This window comes from Vombatus ursinus, unplaced genomic scaffold, assembly GCF_900497805.2.
Source record: "Vombatus ursinus unplaced genomic scaffold, bare-nosed wombat genome assembly UNPS02012758.1, whole genome shotgun sequence".
Classification (NCBI taxonomy): domain Eukaryota; kingdom Metazoa; phylum Chordata; class Mammalia; order Diprotodontia; family Vombatidae; genus Vombatus; species Vombatus ursinus.
In genome coordinates this window covers 1,257,938-1,278,680 of record NW_020952536.1, presented here as the reverse complement: position 1 = coordinate 1,278,680, position 20,743 = coordinate 1,257,938, and the positions used below count along the sequence as shown (strand labels likewise).

Here is a 20,743-nt window from a genome sequence, read left to right as displayed (position 1 = left end):
CCCCTCCATCATCCATCCCAACAGATATTATCCAAGTGGGGTATAAAAGCTGTCCCTGTTTGAAAGGAGTGGTCGTTTTCCTGGGACTCTGTGACGTGTGATCATTCAGTCATTTGAAGAGGGGGCTTTTCTACCAGGCACACAGCTCGACACTTCCTCTCTGCCTGGGACCAAGGTGTAGCCCACTGGCTTTGGGCAGGGAGCCCTGTAAGGCTCTGCCTCTAGCTGCAGGCCGGCCTATCTGTATCTTCCCCATCCTTCCAAGTCCCACCTTACAGGGAGCCGCCCTCCTGAGGTCCGATAGCTCCCTTCTGCTCCCAAGGCTGATCCTGTGTGACCCGGGACAAGTAACAGCCACTCTGGACCTGCTTCCTTTTCCTTGAAATGAGCACGGTCATGCTTGTATTACTGATTCAATGAGTCAAGCACTTTTGTGAGTCTTAAAAAAATTATTGGGGAGATGTTTGTTGGAAGGGCCCAAGAGATTTCCTTGGTAGGTTCTGGTGAGGAAACTCCCCTTTGAGATGCGAGTCAGTACTGGCTTCACAATTTCTAGTCTTTGTGAGCTGTCTGGGGCTGGGTTAAGTGACATGCCTAGAGTCACACAGCGAGCCTATGAGAGAGAGCACATCTTAACAACTCAATCAAGCTTTCTGCTTTTACCATGCTGCCAGTGACCTGGGTTTGGGTCCTGGTTCCATTAATTTCTCTTCTGTACCTGTGGGCAAGTCGCCCTTTCTGAGCCTTAGTTTCCTTATCTGTAAAAATGGGCACATTTGCATCCTCTACTATACTGGGTTCTTGTATGATGAAATCCGTGACTTTGGAGTCAGGGGAGTGCTTTGCAACTCGAGGGCCCCTTGGTCTTCTGGCTGTGTGTGCTGGGGTAAGGCAACCACCTCAGCTGGCTTCCTTGGGCTTAGAGGCTTGGAGGAGCACGTGGCACATGGTTGTGGCACACGGTTGGTGCTTAATAGAAGCTTGATAAGCCAACGGCCCCCTTTTAACTACAGTCTTTGACATGCTATTGAAGGTGATCAGGGAGGAGAGGATGGGGGAAACGTGAACAAATAGGGGAAACCTAGTGTCAGGGACGGAACGATGGGTAAGACCAAAGGGGGAAGAGTGAGGGAGCTGGCAGATGGAGGAAACTGAGGCATAAGAAGGCTGACTGGGCCACTGCAGTCTCCTGGGTGATGTAAGTCACTCCCTGGGGTGGGGGCCGCTGGGGGTGGAGGCGCCCGGCTATTTCGGGAAGTTGTTGCCCAGCAACGCAGATGCTGCTGGGAGGGTGGTGGTAGTGGGGGGGGGCGGGAGGGAAGGATGTCGTCACCTCCAGGAGGGGGCTGGGACCCTGCAGGGTGGAGACCTTGGTTCTACAAACTCTTAGTCCGCGCTGAAGAGTGGACATGCTCATTGGTCCTGACCCCAGCCCCAGGGGATCCCCTCAGCCTCTCCCTGAGATGGTGCCGACTGGCCAGGACCCTAAAATCAGGGGGAGGTGGACCCTAAAATCAGGGGGAGGTGACCCCTTTACAGTTTCACCCATCTCCCCTGACCCCAGAGAAGCTGGCTACCTTCATCCTTTCACCGAGTTCTCCATCCCCTTCAGTGAGTACCATATCCTGTTGACTGAGCCTTTCTATCCTCTTCATTGCTTCCCGGGCCCTTCCTCATCCTGCCCCCGCCCCAACTCCATCCACCTCCATGGAACGGACCCTTCATCTTCCCTGGTCCCTATCTCCATACAGTACCCCTCTCCTTACTGCCTCCATCCCTCCTGATGTGAACCCCCATCCCTTCTGGAATTTCTTCTCGAGTCCCCACCTCCTCTCCTAGAGCCAAGTATCCTTTTTAACGGAGTCTCTTCCGAACCCTTTAAATACACCCTTGACCCATCTCCCTGGTGCATGCATCCCCTCTTCACTCAGCCCCTAACCCCTTCTCCCTGGTCCAAGCATCCCCTCTTCATTCAGCCCCTTTCCCCTTTAAAAGCCCTGCCCCCGCCCCTTCCCAGCTAAGAACTGGAGCAGAATGCTTAGGCATCGGCCCCGCCCCTCTCAGACATTCTTGGGTAACGGCAGCTATGTCTCGGCCTCTCCCCGCCCCCGCCCCGCCCCCAGAGGGGCGGAGCCTTCAGAAGGAGCCGCGTGGCCCACGTCGGAACATGCGCATTCCTTTTCCTGGCTGACGGCCGGCAGGGGGCAGCGCGGCCTGCCCAGGCCAGGAACTACAACTCCCAGCAGCTAGTGCGCACAAATCTCAGCTTTGGACTTTAATTTTCTACGTCCTGTACCAACGATCATACACAGATCTCTCCAATACCTCTGCTATCCGCTAGGAACACCGCCCCCATCATCGTGGAGACCTACAACTCCCAGAACATGTGACTCCAAACTGAGCTCTGTGTGGATGCCTATCTGCCCCTAACCTACTCTCCGCTCAGGGAGAACTACAAATCCCAGAAAAGTTCAGGACGGGGTGGGCGTGGGTTCAGACTGGGACCCATGTGAGGACTCCAATAACCAGAATTCATCGGGGTTAGGAAGTGCTGAAAGTTCCCAGCATTTCCGGAGACACATATAAATGTGTTCTAGAGGACTTCATCTCCCCTTAGCATTGAGAGAGTGTTGGTACACGTGCATCTGTATACTTATGGGGGACAGTGAGAAGAGTCAGCTTCCCAGCATTCCATGGGTGCGCGGGGAGGAATGAAAAACGAAGCTCCGGGAGGGAAACGGGAACAACATTTCCCAGCATTCCTCAAGGGGGAGGGAGGAGCTGGAAGGTCGAGCGTTCCTTTTCCCGGCGGTCGTTGCGCGAGGGCGTTGGTTCCCTGCTCTTATCGGTTTATAAAAGACTCCACTTCCCAGAATGCTTTGTTACTCTCTAACCCCTCCCCCCCCAACGAGGGGGGTCAGTGACGTATAGGCGAGCATCCTCATCACACAAGCTGCAAGGACTGATTCCACTGCCTCCCCTTTCCTAGCAACTAACTGCTGAAGAAGAGCGGAGGCAGTGAGCGGGGCAGAAGTCTTTTCGCTTTGCGGCCGGCATCTCCTCAGTTTTTTTTTAAGGATCTCCCTTGGACCCGTAGTTTGACGGGGGGGGCGGGGTGGTGGTCTCGAACTCCATCTCCCAGAATCCTCTGTGGCTTTAGATACCTAATGTTACAATGAAGTATATTTCCCGGCATCCCTCGTCGTTGCGGTCCGTGACGCAAAAGGAGGTAGTCTAGAGTTTCTGGGAACAGACTACGTGTCCCAGCATTCCTTGGGGCGTCCTCAGTGCTCTTCAGGGATCTGGACTCTTGAGGCGTTCTCCGCGCCCTCGGTACACCCAGCACCCCGAGAGCGCACACAGACTGCATTTCCCGACATCCTCCGGGGCCCACCTGTCTTGGTTCCGCCCGTCGCCTTGGAGCCAATGACGTTACTTCTGGGGTGGAGCGAGGACTCCATTTCCCGGCATGCGCGACGGGCCGTGCCCCCTCCTCGCTCCCGACGCCGAGCGGCTGCTGACTCCATTTCCCAGTACGCTCCGCGGGGTCGGGCAGGCCGTGTGAGCGTGCGCGAACTGCATTTCCCGGCGAGCCCCGCGGCGCGGAGCCGGAGCCGCAGCCGGAGCCGGAGCCGCAGCCGCAGCCGCAGCCGGAGCCGGAGCCGGAGCCGGAGCCGCAGCCGCAGCCGGAGCCGGAGCCGGAGCCGGAGCCGGAGCCGGAGGCCGGAGCGGCCGCGGCCTGGAGCGGAGCCGGAGCCCAACCCAGCCCGGCCCGGCCGGGGCCCCGGGGAGCAGCGCGGCGGCCTCTGAGGCGCCATGAGCGGCGGAGCCCCGGGGAGCGGCGGCGGCGGCGGCGGCGGCGGCGGCGGCAGCGACAGCATCTCGGGCCGGGCCCGGACTAGCTCGTTCGTGGAGCCGGGGCCGGCGGGGCCCGGGCCGGGGCCGGGCGGAAGCGGAGCAGGCCCCGGGGCCCCCGTCTCCAAGGCAGGCGGTCCGGGCTCGGCCCCGCCGGCCTCGGCGCCAGCCTCGGGTCCGGGCCCCGGCCCGGGTCCTGCTCCGGGCCCCGTTCCTGGTCCCGGCCCCGGCGGCTCGGGTACCGGCGGTGGCGGCGGCGTCGCGGGGGCCGTGAACGTGGCCTTGGCCTCGGGCTCTGGAGGAGGAGGAGGGGGTGGTTCGAGCTTCCCACCACCCGCCGTGAAACTGGGCCGTGAGTAGGGGGCGGGGGCTCCCCCTGCCCTGCCCTTTTCACCCCATTTCCCCTCCTGAGGACTTGGGGGGGGTGCAGGTGCCCCAGGCAGGGAGGGGCGGCCAGAGTGGGCTCCCCTTCAGGAGTCAGTCACCCGGGGGGGTGGTCGTGGGGGTCGGCTGCCACTGAGGGGGCTGAACTCAGGCTTCCCCCCCAGCAGTCGGGCGGCCCTAGGGACTGGAGGTTAAAGGTCAGGGGTTCCCCCCCCCCCAACTGAGGAGGGATGCTGAGATCAGCTTCTTGTTTTGGGAAAGGCACCAGGTCAGCCACAGGGGTCAGAGGGGGCTGGGCCCGGGGGCTGGATGTGACCACCCCCTACCCCTTCCACTGACCAGTGGGAGAGCAGGGAGTTGCCATGTTCCTCTTCTCCAGGTGACAGTGGCAAAGTGACCACGGTGATGGCGACCTTGGGGCAGGGGCCCGAGCGCTCCCAGGAGGTGGCCTACACGGACATCAAGGTGATTGGCAATGGCTCCTTTGGCGTCGTCTATCAGGCCCGCCTGGCGGAGACAGGGGAACTGGTGGCCATCAAGAAGGTGCTGCAGGACAAGAGGTTCAAGGTACGGAGGGGCGGGGACCCAAGCTGTGGAGGTCAGTGGAGAGAACCGGGCAGAGTCAGGAGCTGAGTGACCCAGAGTGGAGATGGGCTGGGGACAGAGGAGATCTGGCCCCTGTGGGGGGAATCCGCCTGTCTGAGTCCCGCAGAGGGGTGAGAGAGACCAGAATGACGAGGAAATTGTGTTTGGAGGCTGGAGCCCGGTGAGGACAAGGGACTGTGTCTGGGGCATGAACCGCCGTCTAAGTCCTCGAGCAGAGAGAGGCGAGGGTCAAGGAGAGTGCTGTAGGGTCTGGGGGAGCAGGAGACCCAGGCTGGGGTGAAGGTCCGGCTGCCAAGGGGCAGGGTTTGGAGGGCAGCAGGAGCGCAGGTGATAAACCGAAGGTTGAGGTCCTGGAAAGGAGTGCTGGCTGCTGTCTGACACGTCCTGGAGGATCCAGGGGATAGGAGAGCTGAGGTAGAGGAAAGAGGGAACTCTGAAGAGAGATCCTAAGGCAGGATCAGGGTTCTGGAGCAGCTAGGGAGGCCAGGAGGAGAGGAGGGCAGGGAGCATCTGACCTGTGGCTTGGGATGGCTTGCATCAGGAGTCGGAGGCTCCGTCCCAGAGATAAAAGGGAAGCAGAAGAAAAAGGGAGAGCTGCTTTTTGTGGTCGGCTCAGAGGGGCTGATCCCTGGGCCAGGGGGCATGGGATGGGACGGGATGGTGCTAGTTTCAGGGGGATTAGAAGTGGCCTGATCTGAGCAAGGATCTGAGTCTTAGGGGGAGAAGGAATTCTGGAGGTCTGGGAAGGGAAAAGCCTTGAGAAAAGACTCATTTCTGGGGCCCAGGAACACGTGGTGTCATCCCAGAAAGGGAAGGGAGAAGTGATGGGGACACAGTTGGCCTGAGCTCCTGTTCGATGAGTGGGGGCAGAAGGAGAAGACAGAGGAAGGAAGTGCATTTCTATGAGACCTGGAGGCCCGGTAGCATCCTGGACCACAGTCCAGTTCCTAAAAAGAACAGCGAATTGGGAAGAGGTAGTTTGACCTCGTGGAAAGAGAAGTGGGTTTGACCTGAGAAGACCTGGGTTCAAATCCTGTTTGGGCCACTGCGTGTGTGTGGCTTTGGATGAGTCACTTCTGTCTGGGCCTCACCTTCACCTTTCAGGGAGGAAGTTGGGCTGGCTGCCTTCAGCTCTAGGTCATGGGTCTAGAACTTTCTCCTTTAAGGTTCCTTTCATTGCTAAACTCTGTAATTTCTGATATTTGGGGAGGGGGAGATCAGGCATCAGAGGCTTCATAGAAAAAGAGAAAAGTGGTGCATGGAAGATGGGGGTCTGGGGTGGTCCTGGGAGGGGAGTGGAGCCTGGTGAAGGCTGGGGCCTAGAAAGGAGCCAGGAGGTCTGGCATCCCAGGGACAGGAGACAGAATGTCTGAGGCAAGGGCACAGGGAGGAAATGGAGGTTGGGCAAGAGTGGACCAAGACCACAAGAGGAGAAAACTAGTCTGGAAGGGGGAAGAGAGGGGCTGGGCTGCCCCTTCCCCCAGGCTCAGCTCTGCCACCTGAGCACAGCGCTCTCTTTCACCAGAATCGGGAGCTGCAGATCATGAGGAAGCTGGACCATTGCAACATCGTACGGCTTCGCTATTTCTTCTACTCCAGTGGGGAGAAGGTGAGGCCCGGAGGCCTGGTGGGCTCCTCCGGCTCTGGGGAGTGCCTGGGCCCCCTCCTCACCCTGCTCTCCTTTTTTCACGGCAGAAGGACGAGCTCTACCTGAATCTGGTGCTGGACTTTGTGCCTGAGACCGTTTACCGGGTGGCACGGCATTTCACCAAGGCCAAGCTGACCATCCCGCCCATCTATGTCAAGGTGGGACTCAGGCCCCAGCTCGTCCTTGCTGTGAAGTCTTGGGAGGGTCCTGCCGTCTCAGACGGGGGGCGGGGGTGGGACAGCAACAGAGGGCCAGAGGAGGGGAGGGAGCAGGCCTGGGCTTGCGTGAACCAGCCACAGACCCCTTGGGCAGTCTGGGGAAGCCTGCGGACCCTTTCCAGAATCATGTTTTTAAATAATTGAATTTAGAGGTTATTGAAAATAGATGTAACTGCCCCTCCCCTCAAGTTCATGGACCACTTGATTTAGAGGATGCTTCTCTTTGGCCTGGTCTCTGTTCTGTAGAGTGGGCACCCCCCCTCCCCGCCATACAAGGGCCTGCAGGAGGGCTGGGCCTCTGCTATCCAGTCGAGCTGCTCTGGACCCTGAGGCACGCTCCCAGACTGCAGTGCCTGAGGACTTTCCCCCCAGGGGTCAGGACCCTTGGTGCTAGAGGGAGTCAGTGTGGGTGAGCAGGATGGACGCCAGGACAGTGGTGTGAGTGACCAGGCAGGGACCACAAGCGAGCCTCTCCCCTCTTTGTCCCTAAGTGCTGAGCTGTGGGGCCTTGTGCCCAGGGGTCTCTAAGAGCTGGCCTGGGCTTCAGACGGCATGGAGGCTAACCCTCAGCTGAGCCAGCATCCCCTCTGGTGTTTCTGAGCCTGTGCGCTGGGAGACTGCCCTGGGTGGGGAGCTAACTTCTCCCAAAGCAGCCCGTCCCCTCCTTGGGCAGTTCTGACAGGGTCAGTTTGCTTTTCTTTATCATCACTTCCACGGTCGAAGGTCTGTCTCGTCCAGGCTCCCGGCTAGCAGTGGTTGAGCTGGGGCCTGGTTGTGGGCCTGACATGCCCAGTGCTCTTGGCTGTGTCTGAAGGCCCAGCCCAGGGTCTTCCCGCCGCAGGCTTCCAGGCTCAGCAGGGGATCTTCATGGGGCAGTTTGTGGCCTTGGCCACCTTCCTCTGCGTGTACTCCTGGTTAAGAAATGTGGCCGTCAAGCCACGTCTGGGCTTGAGAGGGTAGACGAGCATAGGGTGCTGTGTCCCAGCTCTGCCGTGGCCCTCTCGGGACCCCCGCGGCCCTGCTGTCTGACTGTGTGGCTGGGCTCCCGCGTGCTGCTTGGGGCTGGCAGCTCTCAGTCACTTAAGGGTCTTGGGGCAGAGGCCTTAGCTCAGACTTTCAGGGCTGGAAGGGACTGCAGAAGGCATGTGGCCCAGCCAGGACCCGAGTCCCCTCTACCTCTGCCTTGTTCTCAACAAGTGATGGATCATGCAGCTCTGCTGGAGGACCTCTGGCAACGGGGGGCCCACCGCCTGCTCTTTCAGGGCACCGGGTTACATTGCATCGAGACCCTCTGGGGCCAACCTCACTGGTTGGACCTGGCAATACATAAAGGGTTCTAGCTTGGAGGACCCTTTGACCCTTTCCGGGACAGCGATGTTGCGGTGGCCCTGGGGTGGGCGTTCTGCCCTGAGGCTGACCACAGTGTGTCCCCTTGCCCCAGGTGTACATGTACCAGCTTTTTCGGAGCTTGGCCTACATCCACTCACAGGGCGTGTGCCATAGGGACATCAAGCCCCAGAACCTCCTGGTGGACCCAGACACTGCTGTCCTCAAGCTCTGTGACTTTGGCAGGTGGGCAGAGCCGGGGCCTGGGGCTAGCAGGTGTGGGGAGGGGTGCTGGGACCTCACCAGCCTTCATTTCCCCCCTCTTGCACATTGTCCGGCAGTGCTAAGCAGCTGGTCCGGGGAGAGCCCAACGTCTCCTACATCTGCTCAAGGTACTACCGGGCCCCCGAGCTCATCTTCGGAGCCACTGACTACACTTCGTCCATCGGTCAGAGCCGCCAGGAGGCCGGGGTCATGGTGGGCCAGAGGCCGCCTCATCCTCTCTGTCTCGCCTGATTTTTGGTTTGGGGTGGGGTCAGGGAGGATCGATGGGGACGGTTGGCGACCGTGGCGGGCGGGAAGGCCGAGTGACTGCTGCTGGTCCTGACACAGACCCCAGGAGCACCAGCCGTTCAGGGGTCAGGGCCAGACCATGGGCATGGGGCCGGGGCAGAACCAGATTTCTGCTGCCACCAGACTGGACTCCCGTTTGTGTGCCTGGCCTCCAGATGATTGCAGGGGCGTTGTCCGGCCCTGACGGCTTGTGGTCTGCTCGGGGCAGCCCCTCCAGAATGGAGCCGTCTCCCCCTCCCGCTGGACGTTGTCCAGAGAGGAGGCCGAAGACACCTCGGGAGGCAGGACTGGTTCCTTTGCCTTCTGATAGGCTTTCTGTTGGCAGATGTGTGGTCTGCTGGCTGCGTACTTGCTGAGCTCCTCCTTGGCCAGCCCATCTTTCCTGGGGACAGTGGGGTGGACCAGCTGGTAGAAATTATCAAGGTGAGCATGGAAGGGTCTGTGAGCTGTGAGAGCGAGTGGCACCGAGGGCAAGAGTCTGAGCCCTTAGGCAAAGGTCACTGCGTTCCCTGCAGGTGTTGGGGACGCCCACACGGGAGCAAATCCGGGAGATGAATCCAAATTACACTGAGTTTAAGTTCCCCCAGATCAAGGCCCATCCATGGACAAAGGTTTGGCCGCAGTTTGTTTTGTGTTGGGGGGGACTAGTGGCCCTGGGCCCGAGGACCCCGGCCCGCTGGGGGAGGAGGCTCACAGCTGCCCTGGGCCCTCTGTGCCCTCCTGTGCATCAGGTCTTTAAGGCACGGACGCCGCCAGAGGCCATCGCACTGTGCTCCCACCTGCTGGAGTACACCCCGGCCACGAGGCTGTCCCCCTTGGAGGCCTGCGCCCACAGCTTCTTCGATGACCTGCGCAGCCCTGGGGCCCAGCTCCCCAATAGCCGGCAGCTGCCCCCCCTCTTCAACTTTAGTCCGGGGGGGGGGGGGGGGGGGGGGGGGTTGGGGGGGGGGAATGGTGGGGACAGACAGGCAGGAGGGGAGCCGGGGCTGGGCTCATCTGCCTCCCCCCGCTCCCCAGAACTCTCCATCCAGCCGAATCTCAATGGTATCCTCATCCCTTCCCACCTGAGGAGCCCCGTGGCTTCTGCCTCATCCTCACGTGGTGAGTTGGGGGACGACGAAAGACGACTCCGTTCAGCAGCAGGTCAGTGTGAGTCCTGGCATTGACCCTTTCCTGTGTTGCCTCAGTTTCAGGGGAGAATCGGGAGCTGCCAGGACAGGAGCCTTCCACATCTGTAGCCAACTCCTCCTGAGGGCCTCCAGGACACCCCTCCCACCTTCCGTCCTGGAAGCCCTGGGGGGGGAGGCCTGGGTCCTCGAGCCTGCCTTCTCCCCGTCCCTGGCTGTGCTCAGTTTTTAGATGGGGGGCACTGAAAGGGGAGAAGACAGCCAAGACCCAGGCCCCTCCTACCTCACAGAGGCAAGAGCCTGGTAGGGGACGTGGAGGAGGGGAACCCCTTTAGCCCCCCACACTGAGCTGGCTGGCCGAGCTAGCTTTTTAACAGAGGATTTTAACCGGGTGTTGGGGGCGTGGTGGACAGAGAAGGAAGAGGCTCTTTGGGCTTGGCCACAGGGGTTTGAGCACTCCCCCCCACCCCCTGCCTTGGTCCCGTCCCTGCCACCCTCCATTTGTCCCTTGTAAATAGGACCAGACCCTGTCTCAGGCCCCTCTTTCTTCCTCAGCCCTCCCCTCCTCTTCCCCCCGGGTGTAAATAGATTGTTATAATTTTTTCTTAAAGAAAATGTTGCAATGATTCGCGCCGCCCATCCCCCCTCCCCAGTTATGTCCCATCTGCCCTCCCCACTGTCCCCCCAGCCCCCCCCGGGACAGGGAGGGGGGGCTGGGGGAGGGCCTGATGTCTTAGTTCCCACGGTAGGGTTTGCCTGTGTACAGAACTTCTGTTCAATAAATTATTGGCATGAGAAGGAGCTGCCTTGCCCCTGGTGTCCCTTGGGGCAAGCTGGGGAGGGTGGCGTGGGCCCGAGTCAGGAGGTGCCCAGGCCTCATGCTGGCTCTGCCTGGGACCCTGTCGGGAGATGGAGCCTTGGCCTGCACATTTCCTCGTGTCCCTTCCAGGCTGGGATTCCAGGCCAGGCCTCCTCATGTAGTGCTGACCTAGGGTGGAAAACATTTGTCCCCACAAATAAATACTCTGGGGAGGTAGCTTGTGGGCATGTGTTTATTGCCATTTTACAGAGGAGGAAACTGAGGCCCACATTAAGTGGTCAGCGTTTTTGTCAGTGATTTGGATGAAGGCACAGGAAGCAAGCTTGTTGGATCAGGATAGAATGGAGGGCTGAATTTGGTCGAATAAATGTTAGGTGATGTATCTGGGAAGTACAAGATAGAGGAGAAGCAGCTAGCCGTGTTTGTGTGGTGACATCATCAGCCCCCCGTGAGCCGGCCACAAGAGCTGAGAAGATCGGGGGGTCCCAGATGAGGGGCTTGGCCATGATTAGACCACAGCTGGAGTGTGAGCTGATCCCTCGCCAAGTCTGGCAGCGCTCCTTGAGATCCTGCCACCTTATGCCGTAGTGAAGGACCTGGGCGTGTTTCACCTGGAGAACAGAAAGTCATCCTTCATTGTTGGAATAAGGGAGGAAGCGTGCATAGAATGCCTACTGTGTGACAGGCACTGTGCTAAGCACTTTCACATATATGACCTCATTGGGTCCTCACAACAATGCAGTTATTATCCCCATTTTACAGACGAGGAAACCGAGGCAAGCAGAGGCTAAGCGACTTGCCCAGAGACGCACAGCTAGTAGGTGTCTTGTGGGGCAGGTAAGGCGTGCCTGGTTTGGCCTCAGAGAGCACAGCCAGACCCCTCACAGAGCTGCCCTGAGGTGAAGGGGGTTGGTTTCCCCTGGTGAGAAGTGTGACTGGGATGGCCAGTCAGGAGTAGCGACTTCCCTCTCCCTCTGGCAGTGTTCGCCTCTGATGTAGGATTCGTGATTTGGGTGTAGCTGGGCCCCGATCACAGGCGTCAGGCGTAAGGACCCCAGTGCTCCTCGTGCAGCCAGAACTGGATGAAGATGTACTCGGGAAACACTTAACACAATAAATAAAAATGTGCTAAGACTTAGTTGACTCTGGTTTTCTAAGGCGCTCACAGGCCACGACGGATGCTTTCCTGTCTCCCTCCCCTTCCTGTTGGAGCCGGACGCCACGGCCTCCATGACTGCCAGGGTCCCTTCTTCTCCCTCTGCTATTCTGTCATTGGGAGGCTTCACGTCAAGGCTGTCATTGGTGGAAGTTCAGGCCGGACTCGAGGGCACCCACTGGCATCCCTTCTGAACTCCTGTAACCTGACCAAAGTCACACAGCTGAGATTTGAACACATGGCCCCATGCCAAGTCTTGCATTCTTGCCCTGGATCAGCCTTTCACTGCCCCGGGGCAAACCAAGACTGTCTACATCGGACCCTCTGTTGTTGTGACCTTGGGCATCTCTGGAAAAGATAGCTCCAATGTTCACGGGGTGTGCGTGTGTTGGGGGAGGGGGAGTCGGGGCCGGGGTAGGAACCATAAGGGCCCGTGTGACGCTGGACTGTGAACCTGCAGGGTCTGGCCCGAGGGTGGCAGAACAGGGCTGTGGGGAGTCCTGAGTGGGCTCAAAGTTCGAGGAGCAGGCTCAGACCTGGCCTGTGCCACTCCCTGTGTGGGTTGGTCGGCGCCCCGCCCCCTTTCCGGTCTGTTTCCTCAGTTGTCCACTGCAGGGCTGAGGTGGCCCCTCCCTCTGTCCTTCCCTCTTCACCTTCTGGCTGGGGGGCCCCTCTTCTGGGCATTTCTGAATCCCTGGCTCTCCTCTGACTGACCTCAGTCTCTTCCGAGGCTCTGTCCCAGGTCCTCTTTTCCCAACATAGTCTGCTGTGTTTCCTTGACGATTCTTCTCCTAACCTTGGGTCTCCAACTGCCTATTGGGCATCTTAAATTCGGTGTGTCCCAAACTGACCTCGTCGGCCCCCGCTTGTCACGGTAAAGGGCAGCACCAGGCTCCCAACCCAGGAGTCCCTTCTCTCCTCTGACACGGCCCCCACCCTGGTGCAGGTCACCATTGCCTCACCCTGGACTGCTGCCAGATTGCTCTTCCTGAAGTCATCCTCCCCTCCCCAGCCATCCAGTCAGCTCCACAATAAACATGAAAATAACCCTCTTCGGCTTTTGAACGAAGCCTTCCCTAAGCTGCCCCCTTCCAACCTTTCCAGTCTCCATCTAGTGACAGTGCCTTCCTGACTGCTGTTCCTAAACAAGATTCTGCATCTCCTGACTCGGCATTCTCACTGGCCGCGCCTGGGCCTGGCCCTCTCGGCCTCCTGGCTCCCCTGGATTCCCGGATCTCCCACAGGGCTGGTACCTTACATTACGCCCAACTTAGCCAGTAGAAGCATGGTCCTGATGACATCGTTTGCCCGTCTCCCCCGTGACTGAGCAGCTTGGGGGCAGAGATGGCCATTTGCCTTTCTCTGAATCCTAGCGCTGGGCATGTGGTAGGTGTTCAGTAAATGCTTGGTGACTGACGGACCGGGTGACTTTTTGGGATTTTCTATACACAGTGGCGTTCCCTGGGCTGGCGTTTGGCGATCCCAGGACACTGCTGTGGAGGTACTCACTGTCGAGGGAAGTGCCTCCGGCCGGCTCAGACCATCCTGGGAGTGGGGCTGGGTGATGCGGATGGAACAAGTCTGTTCAGCTGCCGTGTGTGGCAGATCCCTTGGGTTCAGCTGAGTGGGCTCTGCCCTGTGAGGTTTCCTTATCTGCTAAAGGGCTACTCAGGAGAGCAGAAAGGGACAGTGGGCGGTGGTTTCTCATCACAAGGATGACCTGCTCAAGTTGCCAAATGTGAAGGTGATTTACTTCTCTGGAAAATGAGAATGCCATCTGCCCTCCCCCTCCTATTGGGTTGGTAAGGTCAGGACTTCATCATGGGCCTTCTCCCAAGGCAGATGCTCTTGGAAGCGCCCCCTCTCCCCAGATGCAGATTTAGGGCCCAGTTTCTCTCTCCTCTGCACTTGTGAGCTGGTAGCCTGAAGGGCACAGGATCGGCTGGTCACTCATCAGGAAGGGCAAGGCGGGGAGTACTCACGTTTCAGGTTCTCATTTGGATGAGGCACCCGAAGCTCCTGATAACCCCAGGGTGCAGGAGAGATGGGCAGAGAAGAGAATGGGGTCCAAACCACATCACACCACGTCCAGCGACCTGGAGATGTTCCTCCTGGAGAGGGGGCACAGGGCCAGCGGGGAAAGGGCTACTTTGGGTAGTCGGGCCAGACCACAGGTTAGATACTTGTGGACAAAATGAGCTAGTGCTGAGATTCTCTGTGGGGTCACTGTGGATGCTTTTTGGTATCCTAATTCACTTAATTTCTGTGCCCAGGAAGGGCCTTGGAAACTAGATCTCACGGGGCAGCTAGGGACCACGACCACCACAAAGCTGAAGGACGCCCACCTGACCTCGAGGCACATCTCCTCTGCCACCCTTTAGGTAATGGAGAAACAAGCTCTGCGGTGTGAGCAGCCTCGGTCCCCCAGAAGCTGGAGACCTGAGGCAGACAAGAGGGGCTCAGTTTGGCTCCCACAAGTCACTGGATTCCGGAAGCCTTGATTTCCTGACCTAAAAAGGAGGGGTTGGCACAGTCTTTTCTCCTTCTCAATCTGTGATCATGTGAAGAAGGCAAATTTCTACTTCGTTAACATAGTGACATCAATGCAAACTCATTTATTAAGAACCCAGCCCCGCCCTGTCTCGGCCTGTCACACAAAAGCGGCGTCCAGGTGGAGCAGCCCCCCAGCCCCCAGTGCCACCTGGCACAGCTGCAACGTGTCCACCAGGGCAAGGGGCTGCGAAGTCTCGATGATGGCGATGGTCTCACCCAGCTCTGTGCACATGATGGTCTGCTGCGGGGCTGGGGCTGGTGGGTTGGGGGCTGCGGCAGGTCTGGGCTGGGGTTTGGGCTCATCCCGCCCCACGCGGCCCCGCCGGGGGTGCCGCTGCCCAGCCCGGCCCGGCGTCCCGCTGCTGGCCGCCCCCTTCCCGTACAGGCTCCGGACCGCGGCCAGACGAGCCTGGAGGCGTGAGGCCCGTGAGAAGGCTGCAGACCGGCTGTGCAGCTGCCGATGCTGCTGCAGGTTGGAACTCTGGGTGAAGCGCTTACCACAGTCGGGGCAGGGGTAGGGGCGAGCCCCCGTGTGGGTCAGCTGGTGGCGGCTGAGGTTGGCAAGTGAGGCGAAGGTCTTCCCACAGGCATGGCACTGGAAGGGCCGCTCGCCTGTGTGCGTGCGCAGATGGTTGCGCACGTGGACCAACTTCTTAAAGCCTTTCCCGCAGACCCCACAGCGGTGCCGCCGCTCAGGCGGCGAGTGCACGGCCCGCCGGTGCCCGGCTAGCCGGGCCGCAGAGGAGAAGGCTTTGGCGCAGTGTGGGCAAGACAAGGCAGCAGGCGGCGGCGGGGGCGGGGGCGGTGCAGGAGGGGGCGGCGGGGGTGCCCCGCTCTTGCCCGCGTGGGTCCGCCGGTGGTAGAGAAATTTTGTCATGTTGCAGAAAGTCTTGCCACAGGGGCAGCGGTGGAGGGGATTGGCCGTGTGGGCCCGGCGGTGGGCGACCAGCGTGAGCTCTGTCCCGAAGCCCCGGCCGCAGTCCACACACAAGTAGCGGGCCTCGCCCCGGTGCAGCCGGAGATGCTGCTCCAGGGAGGCGGCCTTCTTGAAGACTCTGGAGCAGGCGGGGCACTCGTGGGTGCCCCCGACGTGGGCGCGGCCGTGGGCCAGGAGACGGTTGGCAGAGCTGAAGCCACGCTGACACTGGGCGCAGCGATGGAGGGCAGCGGCTGGGGCGTGGGCTGCCCGTCGGGGCCGCCGCAGCTCCTCCCCCGATCCCCAGGAGCCCTGGCCATCGCCGCACTGGCGGACGTGGGTGGCTCCCTCGTCCTCGGCCGCTGCCCCCTCTGTGCGGGGCCCCTCCTCCTCCTCTCCTCCGTCGGCCTCTTCCTTCTCGAGGGAGGCAAAGTGGGTCCCTTGGTGCTCCAAGAACTCCTCAGGGGTGTCCAGCAGCTGCGCGCACTCGGGGCACTCGTAGGGGTCCATCGTGGCCACAGGCGAGGGGGGCAGCGGCTCTGTCTCCTCGGGGGCAGGGCAGGCCTCACAGTGGGCCAGCCAGAGGTCAGGGGACAGGAAGAGCTCCTCGCAGTTGCCGCAGTGGTACTGGACCTGGCCCTGAAGGGGGCCGATGGGAGGGTCTGAGTCCCGGGTGTGGGCGTCCTGGTGGGCCAGCAGGGCCTCCTGAGACAGCAGGAGCTCGGAGCACTCCAAGCACTGGAAGTGGCCGTCCTGGGGCAGGGAGCCGCTGACTGGGCGGGGCTCCTCGGGGCTGGGCTGGGTGTGCTGCTGCTGGTGCAGGAAGACCTCCTCCAGTGTGTTGTAGAGCAGGCCACAGGCGGAGCAGATGTACTGGTGCTGCGGCAAGAGCGGGGCACTCGGGCCCGCCGCCACCTCTGCCATGGCCTGCAGAGCGAGGCGAGCCCAGTCAGAAGCGCTCCCTTCCCACACCGGCCCCCCCAGGGCTCCATGCCCGGGACCCCCGGCTCTGCTTCTCTGAGGACAACAGTAAGAGCAGCGCCCATTAGGCACCTACTGTGTACCAGGCACAGCTCCTATCACCAGCCACCCTGGCACGGAGGGGCTATCACGACCCCCACTGGACAGGTGAGGAAACTGAGGCTGGCAGACGTTTAGGGTCTTGCCCAGGCCCCCCCCCATGGCGCCCCCTAGTGGCCTCTGTGGTTCATTAAGCCCCTAAACTGGGGATGGGGTGGGGTGGGGGGTCCAGCGCTAGGCCCCTCCTTGCCTCTGCTCTCTCCTGCTGGTTGGGTCAGGGCCCAGCTGCAGGAGATGGGAGACCCGGGCTGAGAGGGGCTCAGCTCTGCCTCTCGTCTCTCCCTCAGTAGCTCTAGTCTCTCGGTGTCTCTCATCTCTCAGTGTCTCTTGTCTCTCAGTATCTCCAGTCTCTCAGTGTCTCTCGTCTCTCCCTCAGTATCTCTAGTGTCTCAATGTCTCTCATCTGTCTCTCCCTCAACATCTCTCCCTCAGTATAGTCTCTCATCTCTCCCTCAGTATCTCTAGTCTCTCAGTATCTCTAGTCTCTCAGTATCTCTCAGTGTCTCTCGTCTCTCCCTCAGTATTTCTAGTCTCTCGGTGACTCAGTGTCTCTCCCTCAATGTCTCTCATCTATGTCTCTCCCTCAGTATTTCTAGTCTCTCGGTGTCTCTTGTCTCTCCCTCAGTATCTCTAGTCTCTCTGTGTCTCTTCCTCAGTATGTCTAGTCTCTCGGTGTCTCTCCCTCAGTATCTCTAGTCTCTTGATGTCTCTCATCTCTCAGTGTCTCTTGTCTCTCCCTCAGTATCTCTAGTCTCTCGGTATCTCTCATTGTCTCTCCCTCAGTGTCTCTCGTCTCTCCCTCAGTATCTCTAGTCTCTTGGTGTCTCTCATCTTTCAATGTCTCTCATCTCTCCCTCAGTATCTCTAGTCTCTCGGTGTCTCATCTCTCAATGTCTCTCGTCTCTCCCTCAGTATCTCCAGTCTCTCGGTGTCTCTCAGTATCTCTAGTCTCTCGGTATCTCTCAATGTCTCTCCTTCAATGTCTCTCGTCTCTCCCTCAGTATCTCTAGTCTCGGTGTCTCTCAGTGTCTCTCCCTCAGTGTCTCTCATCTATGTCTCTCAATGCCTCTCATCTCTCGGTGTCTCTTTCGCCCCCCCCCACCGGCCTCCCCCCTCCCCCTCCCCCTCCCCTCCTCCCCCTCACCGGCCCCTCCGCCGTCTCAGCTCCCGTTATCGCCGCTGCCACCACGGCCCGGAGCGCACCCCGCACCATCGCCGCCTCCCATTGGGCGCCTCGGGATCCAATAGGTGCCGGGGGCGGGGCGAGCCGCGCAGGGGCGGGACTAAAGGGGGACTCAGGGAGGCGCAGGCGCAAACCTCTCCGAGGATGAGCCTGAAGGGGAGGGGGAGGACCTAGGCGCAGGCGCGGGACAGGCAAAAGCGACCGGTTATTTTTAGGGCCGCTAGGCCGCGCCACGGTGCTCAGAACGCTGGGCTTGGAGCCCGGAAGACCAGAGTTCTTAAGCGACTCGAGCTGTGTGGCCCTGCCCCGATCACTTCTCTGGTTTGCCTCGGTGTCCTCAACTGTAAAATGGGAATCGTAATAAGCACCTACCTCCCAGAGCTGTTGTGAGGGTCAAAGGAGAAAAACCCCTCTCTTTCTCCTTCCCCTTCTCACTCACACCTCTCCTTCCAAAAGAGGCCGATCTTGTGCCACTACAGTGGATAAGCGTCCTTGGCTCCGGGATGGAGGACCTGGGTTCGAATCCTACCTTTCATTCTTAGTGCCCAGATGACCCAGGAGGAAAGTCACTTCTCCACCGCCCCCAAGGTCCCTTCCAACTTGGCATCTCCGCGCGCCGCCCTACCCTCTAGCCCCACCCCGGGTCTCCACCCCGGACATAAAGGGAGGATTAAGTAAATGGTCATTTGGGAAGCGGCCAAAGCCCAGGGGCCGGGGAAGGCCGCATGGTGGGTCACCAGGTGACCCAACTCAATTTGCTTCTCTTTTCCCCTCGCCTCCTCGTTGCTTAACGTACGGACTACCTGGTACACTATAAGCGTTTAATAAGTGCTTATGTAATTGACTTTTGGTCTAAGCCACTTGGGGGTGGGGCGCAGCCGTGCCCGGGTGCAGCCCCTGAAAGGAAGGAAGTCTGTGTTTGGGGAGGCCGGGGACAAGCTGCCCCACCCTGGGGCTGACGCCCAAGCCGGGGCCTCCCTTTGGGACCGGGGATGAGTCAGGGTGGGCGGGGACAGAGGACACCTCCCTCCCGCCTCCCCGGGCAGCTGCCCCCGAGGAGCCGCCAGCCCCCCTCCCCATCCGGAGCCTCGGCAGGTACGGAGACCTGCGCCAGCCCGCCCCAGGGGGGCTCGGTAGGGGAGGGATGGGGGGGGCGGCTTCCCCGGAAGCAGGGCTCTTCCGCCTCTCTCTGCGTCCCCGGGCGCTTAGCGCAGGCAGGTACACAGCGGGCGCTTAGCGCAGGCAGGTACACAGCAGGCGCTTTCACCAGCGCCGGTGGAGGGACGGATCAAACCCGCTAGGCGTCCCGGGCAGTGTTCTGTCCAGTAAGGAGGGGTCTGTGTTTGGGGCTTTTTCAAACCCTGATCGATTTGGGGGTTGTCTCCTTTAAAACCCCACTCCGCATCGCGCGGGTCGTGAGTGTTTGCAGCTGCTGCGTTGGCGGCTCAGAGTTCAAATCCGGCCTCAGACTTTAGCTGCCCCTGCCTCAGTTTCCTCCTCTGAGGAGCGGGGGCTCATAACCACACCTCGGCGACATGTAGCCCCTTGGGCTTCCTGGACCTCTGGGTCCGCCCGGTCCAATTCCAGCGAACACCGCCTTTTTTACGACGCCGAACCTGACAATCAGGTTTACAGGAATGCCCTAGGGGGGGCGTTTATGCGGCGTTTGGCGAATGCTACTGCCCCCCTCCCGGGTGGCTGCTGTTGTTATCCCCATTTTACAGAGGAGGAAACTGAGTTTTAGGTTAATCGGCCGAGGTAGGATTTGAACTCAGATCCGTTATTCCCAAATCCAAGGGGGCGGTCAGAGATGGGTCAGGCCGACCCTAGAGGAGGGTCACCTAGGCCCAAGGAGGGGCAGGGCCCCCAGGCACCCGGGAGGAAGTGGCGTCAGCCTCAATTTACAGGTGACAAAACTGAGGCCCAGAGAGGGGGAAGTGACTCGAGGCTGGGCGGGCCGGCTTTGACCTCAGGTGAGCTCAGGTGAACAGGTTGAGATGCCTAGCCTACGTCCTTCCCCGCCCCCCCTTCCTCGCCCCCCCTCCCCCGCCCCCCCCCGCCCGCTCTCGGCACGCGCATGCTCAGCCGACCCTCGCCGACAGGTGTGGGAGGGGGCGGGGGACAAGCAGGTGCACGGGGAGAAGACCCGTTGCGCCTGCGCAGAGCCAGCCCTGGGCGCCCGCACCTGCGCGGGTGAGCGGCCGCGGTAGGAGGAGGCGGGGCGGGGCGCTCGCGGCGCAGGCGCAGTTACAGAGAAGGTACGAGAAACAGCCCAGCTGCTGCATCCCGGGGAGGTACCCCAGTGGATGCGATCCCCTGGGCAGGCGACGGCTCGGAGCGTCCGGGCTGTGCTTTCGGCCTGGGCGGGAGGGGGGCTTGAGAGTTCGGACCGAGCCCCTGGGACTTGGGAGGGACCATTTAAACCGAGTTCGGACCCTGCCACCCTCCCGAGCAGAGGTTGACCGAGAGCCACCCCCTTCCTCCCCTCGGGGAACTGGGCAGGTACCATCTCCCCTCCGTGGAGGGGAGCGCCGTGGGGCGGGACGGGGCCGCCGGGGCGGGGGCTGGAAGGGATGATGCCCTAGGATGCTGACCTCCCCCTCCCCCGCCCCTTTCTGTTTCAGCATCTCCTCTCCTCGAGTCTCCCGTAGACCACCCCCCCCACCTGCTCCGATGGTGGGGCCCCGGGGGCCATGCAGCCCCTGCTGGGAGGAGGATGCATGTCTGGACTATTACGGGCTGCAGTCCCTGCACCGCATGTTCCAGGTGGTGGGCGCCCAGCTGACTGAGCAGGAGCTGTCCGTGCTCTCCTTCCTGCTGGACGAGGCTCTGCCAGCACCCGAGGATGGAGAGCCCCGCCTGGCCCCAGTGGGGGGCCCGGGCCGGCCTCCAGCCCGCTCTGGGCTGGAGTTTCTGCTGGAGCTGGAGAGGAGGGGCCAGTGTGACGAGGCCCACCTGGGGCCCCTGATGCAGCTGTTGCGGGTGCTGGCCCGGCAGGATCTGCTGCCCAGGCTCTCGCTCAAGCGGGCCCGCCCAGGTATGCAGGACAGGGCTGGCCCCGGAGCTGGGGAATGTTGGGATCTCTTGGAAAAAGAGATGGCTGGGGCCCAGGGAGGGAATCAGGGCCTGGTGGGGGCCCTCTGAGAGAGGGGAGCAGGGCCTGGTGCGGCCCCTCTGGGGAAAGGGAACAGGGCCTGGTGGAGTCCCTCTGAGAGAGGGGAACAGGGCCTGGTGGGGCCCCTCTGAGAGAAGGGAACAGGGCCTGGTGGGGTCCCTCTGGGGGAGGGGAACAGGGCCT

At 60.7% G+C, this 20,743-nt stretch overlaps 3 protein-coding genes across 16 annotated transcripts in view; 2 read left to right on the top strand and 1 right to left on the bottom strand.

Moving 5' to 3' along the window:
• The first annotated feature begins 3,816 nt into the window (after positions 1–3,816).
• Positions 3,817–11,691, top strand: GSK3A (glycogen synthase kinase 3 alpha). The gene is made up of 11 exons (XM_027858202.1): positions 3,817–4,207; positions 4,619–4,806; positions 6,371–6,454; positions 6,541–6,651; positions 8,153–8,283; positions 8,379–8,485; positions 8,936–9,033; positions 9,126–9,221; positions 9,342–9,526; positions 9,626–9,753; positions 11,320–11,691. The coding sequence occupies exons 1-11, from the start codon at positions 3,817–3,819 to the stop codon at positions 11,346–11,348; spliced, it is 1,548 nt and encodes a 515-aa protein (XP_027714003.1). The 3' UTR covers positions 11,349–11,691.
• Positions 10,776–18,064, bottom strand: ZNF526 (zinc finger protein 526). Of its 8 annotated transcripts, none has more exons than XR_003568740.1 (3): positions 17,407–17,475; positions 13,223–16,109; positions 10,776–11,168 (listed from the first exon to the last, which is right to left on the bottom strand). XR_003568740.1 is itself a non-coding variant. In XM_027858156.1 (2 exons), exon 2 carries the CDS (start codon positions 16,104–16,106, stop codon positions 14,364–14,366), a length of 1,743 nt encoding a protein of 580 aa, XP_027713957.1. In that variant the 5' UTR covers positions 16,107–16,109; positions 17,818–18,064; the 3' UTR covers positions 11,802–14,363. The 8 variants fall into 8 exon arrangements, 2 of the variants coding, with proteins under 2 accessions (XP_027713957.1, XP_027713956.1); XR_003568742.1 differs by having other exon boundaries at positions 13,696–16,109; XR_003568743.1 differs by having other exon boundaries at positions 14,059–16,109.
• The window catches only part of DEDD2 (death effector domain containing 2), an 11,293-nt gene continuing 6,670 nt past the window's right edge, over positions 16,121–20,743 (top strand). For 2 of the 7 annotated variants that reach the window (XM_027858166.1, XM_027858160.1), the window contains exons 1-2: positions 18,426–18,540; positions 20,070–20,482. In XM_027858166.1, the coding sequence (XP_027713967.1) occupies positions 20,119–20,482 (364 nt within the window). In that variant the 5' untranslated portion in view covers positions 18,426–18,540; positions 20,070–20,118. Of the gene's footprint in view, positions 16,311–18,195; positions 18,252–18,425; positions 18,541–18,698; positions 18,771–18,805; positions 19,419–19,716; positions 19,948–20,069; positions 20,483–20,743 lie in introns of those variants that run through there. The other 5 variants (XM_027858163.1, XM_027858165.1, XM_027858164.1 and 2 more) reach the window with 5 other exon arrangements.

Coding starts and splice junctions, on each gene's coding strand:
- ZNF526 (XM_027858155.1), bottom strand. CDS start 17,475: ATGGTGCGGGGTGCGCTCCGGGCCGTGGTGGCAGCGGCGATAACGGGA. Junction 16,110..17,406: donor CTGAGACGGCGGAGGGGCCG/GTGAGGGGGAGG, acceptor CTCGCTCTGCAG/GCCATGGCAGAGGTGGCGGC.
- GSK3A (XM_027858202.1), top strand. CDS start 3,817: ATGAGCGGCGGAGCCCCGGGGAGCGGCGGCGGCGGCGGCGGCGGCGGC. Junction 6,455..6,540: donor TCTACTCCAGTGGGGAGAAG/GTGAGGCCCGGA, acceptor TTTTCACGGCAG/AAGGACGAGCTCTACCTGAA. Junction 8,486..8,935: donor TGACTACACTTCGTCCATCG/GTCAGAGCCGCC, acceptor TTCTGTTGGCAG/ATGTGTGGTCTGCTGGCTGC.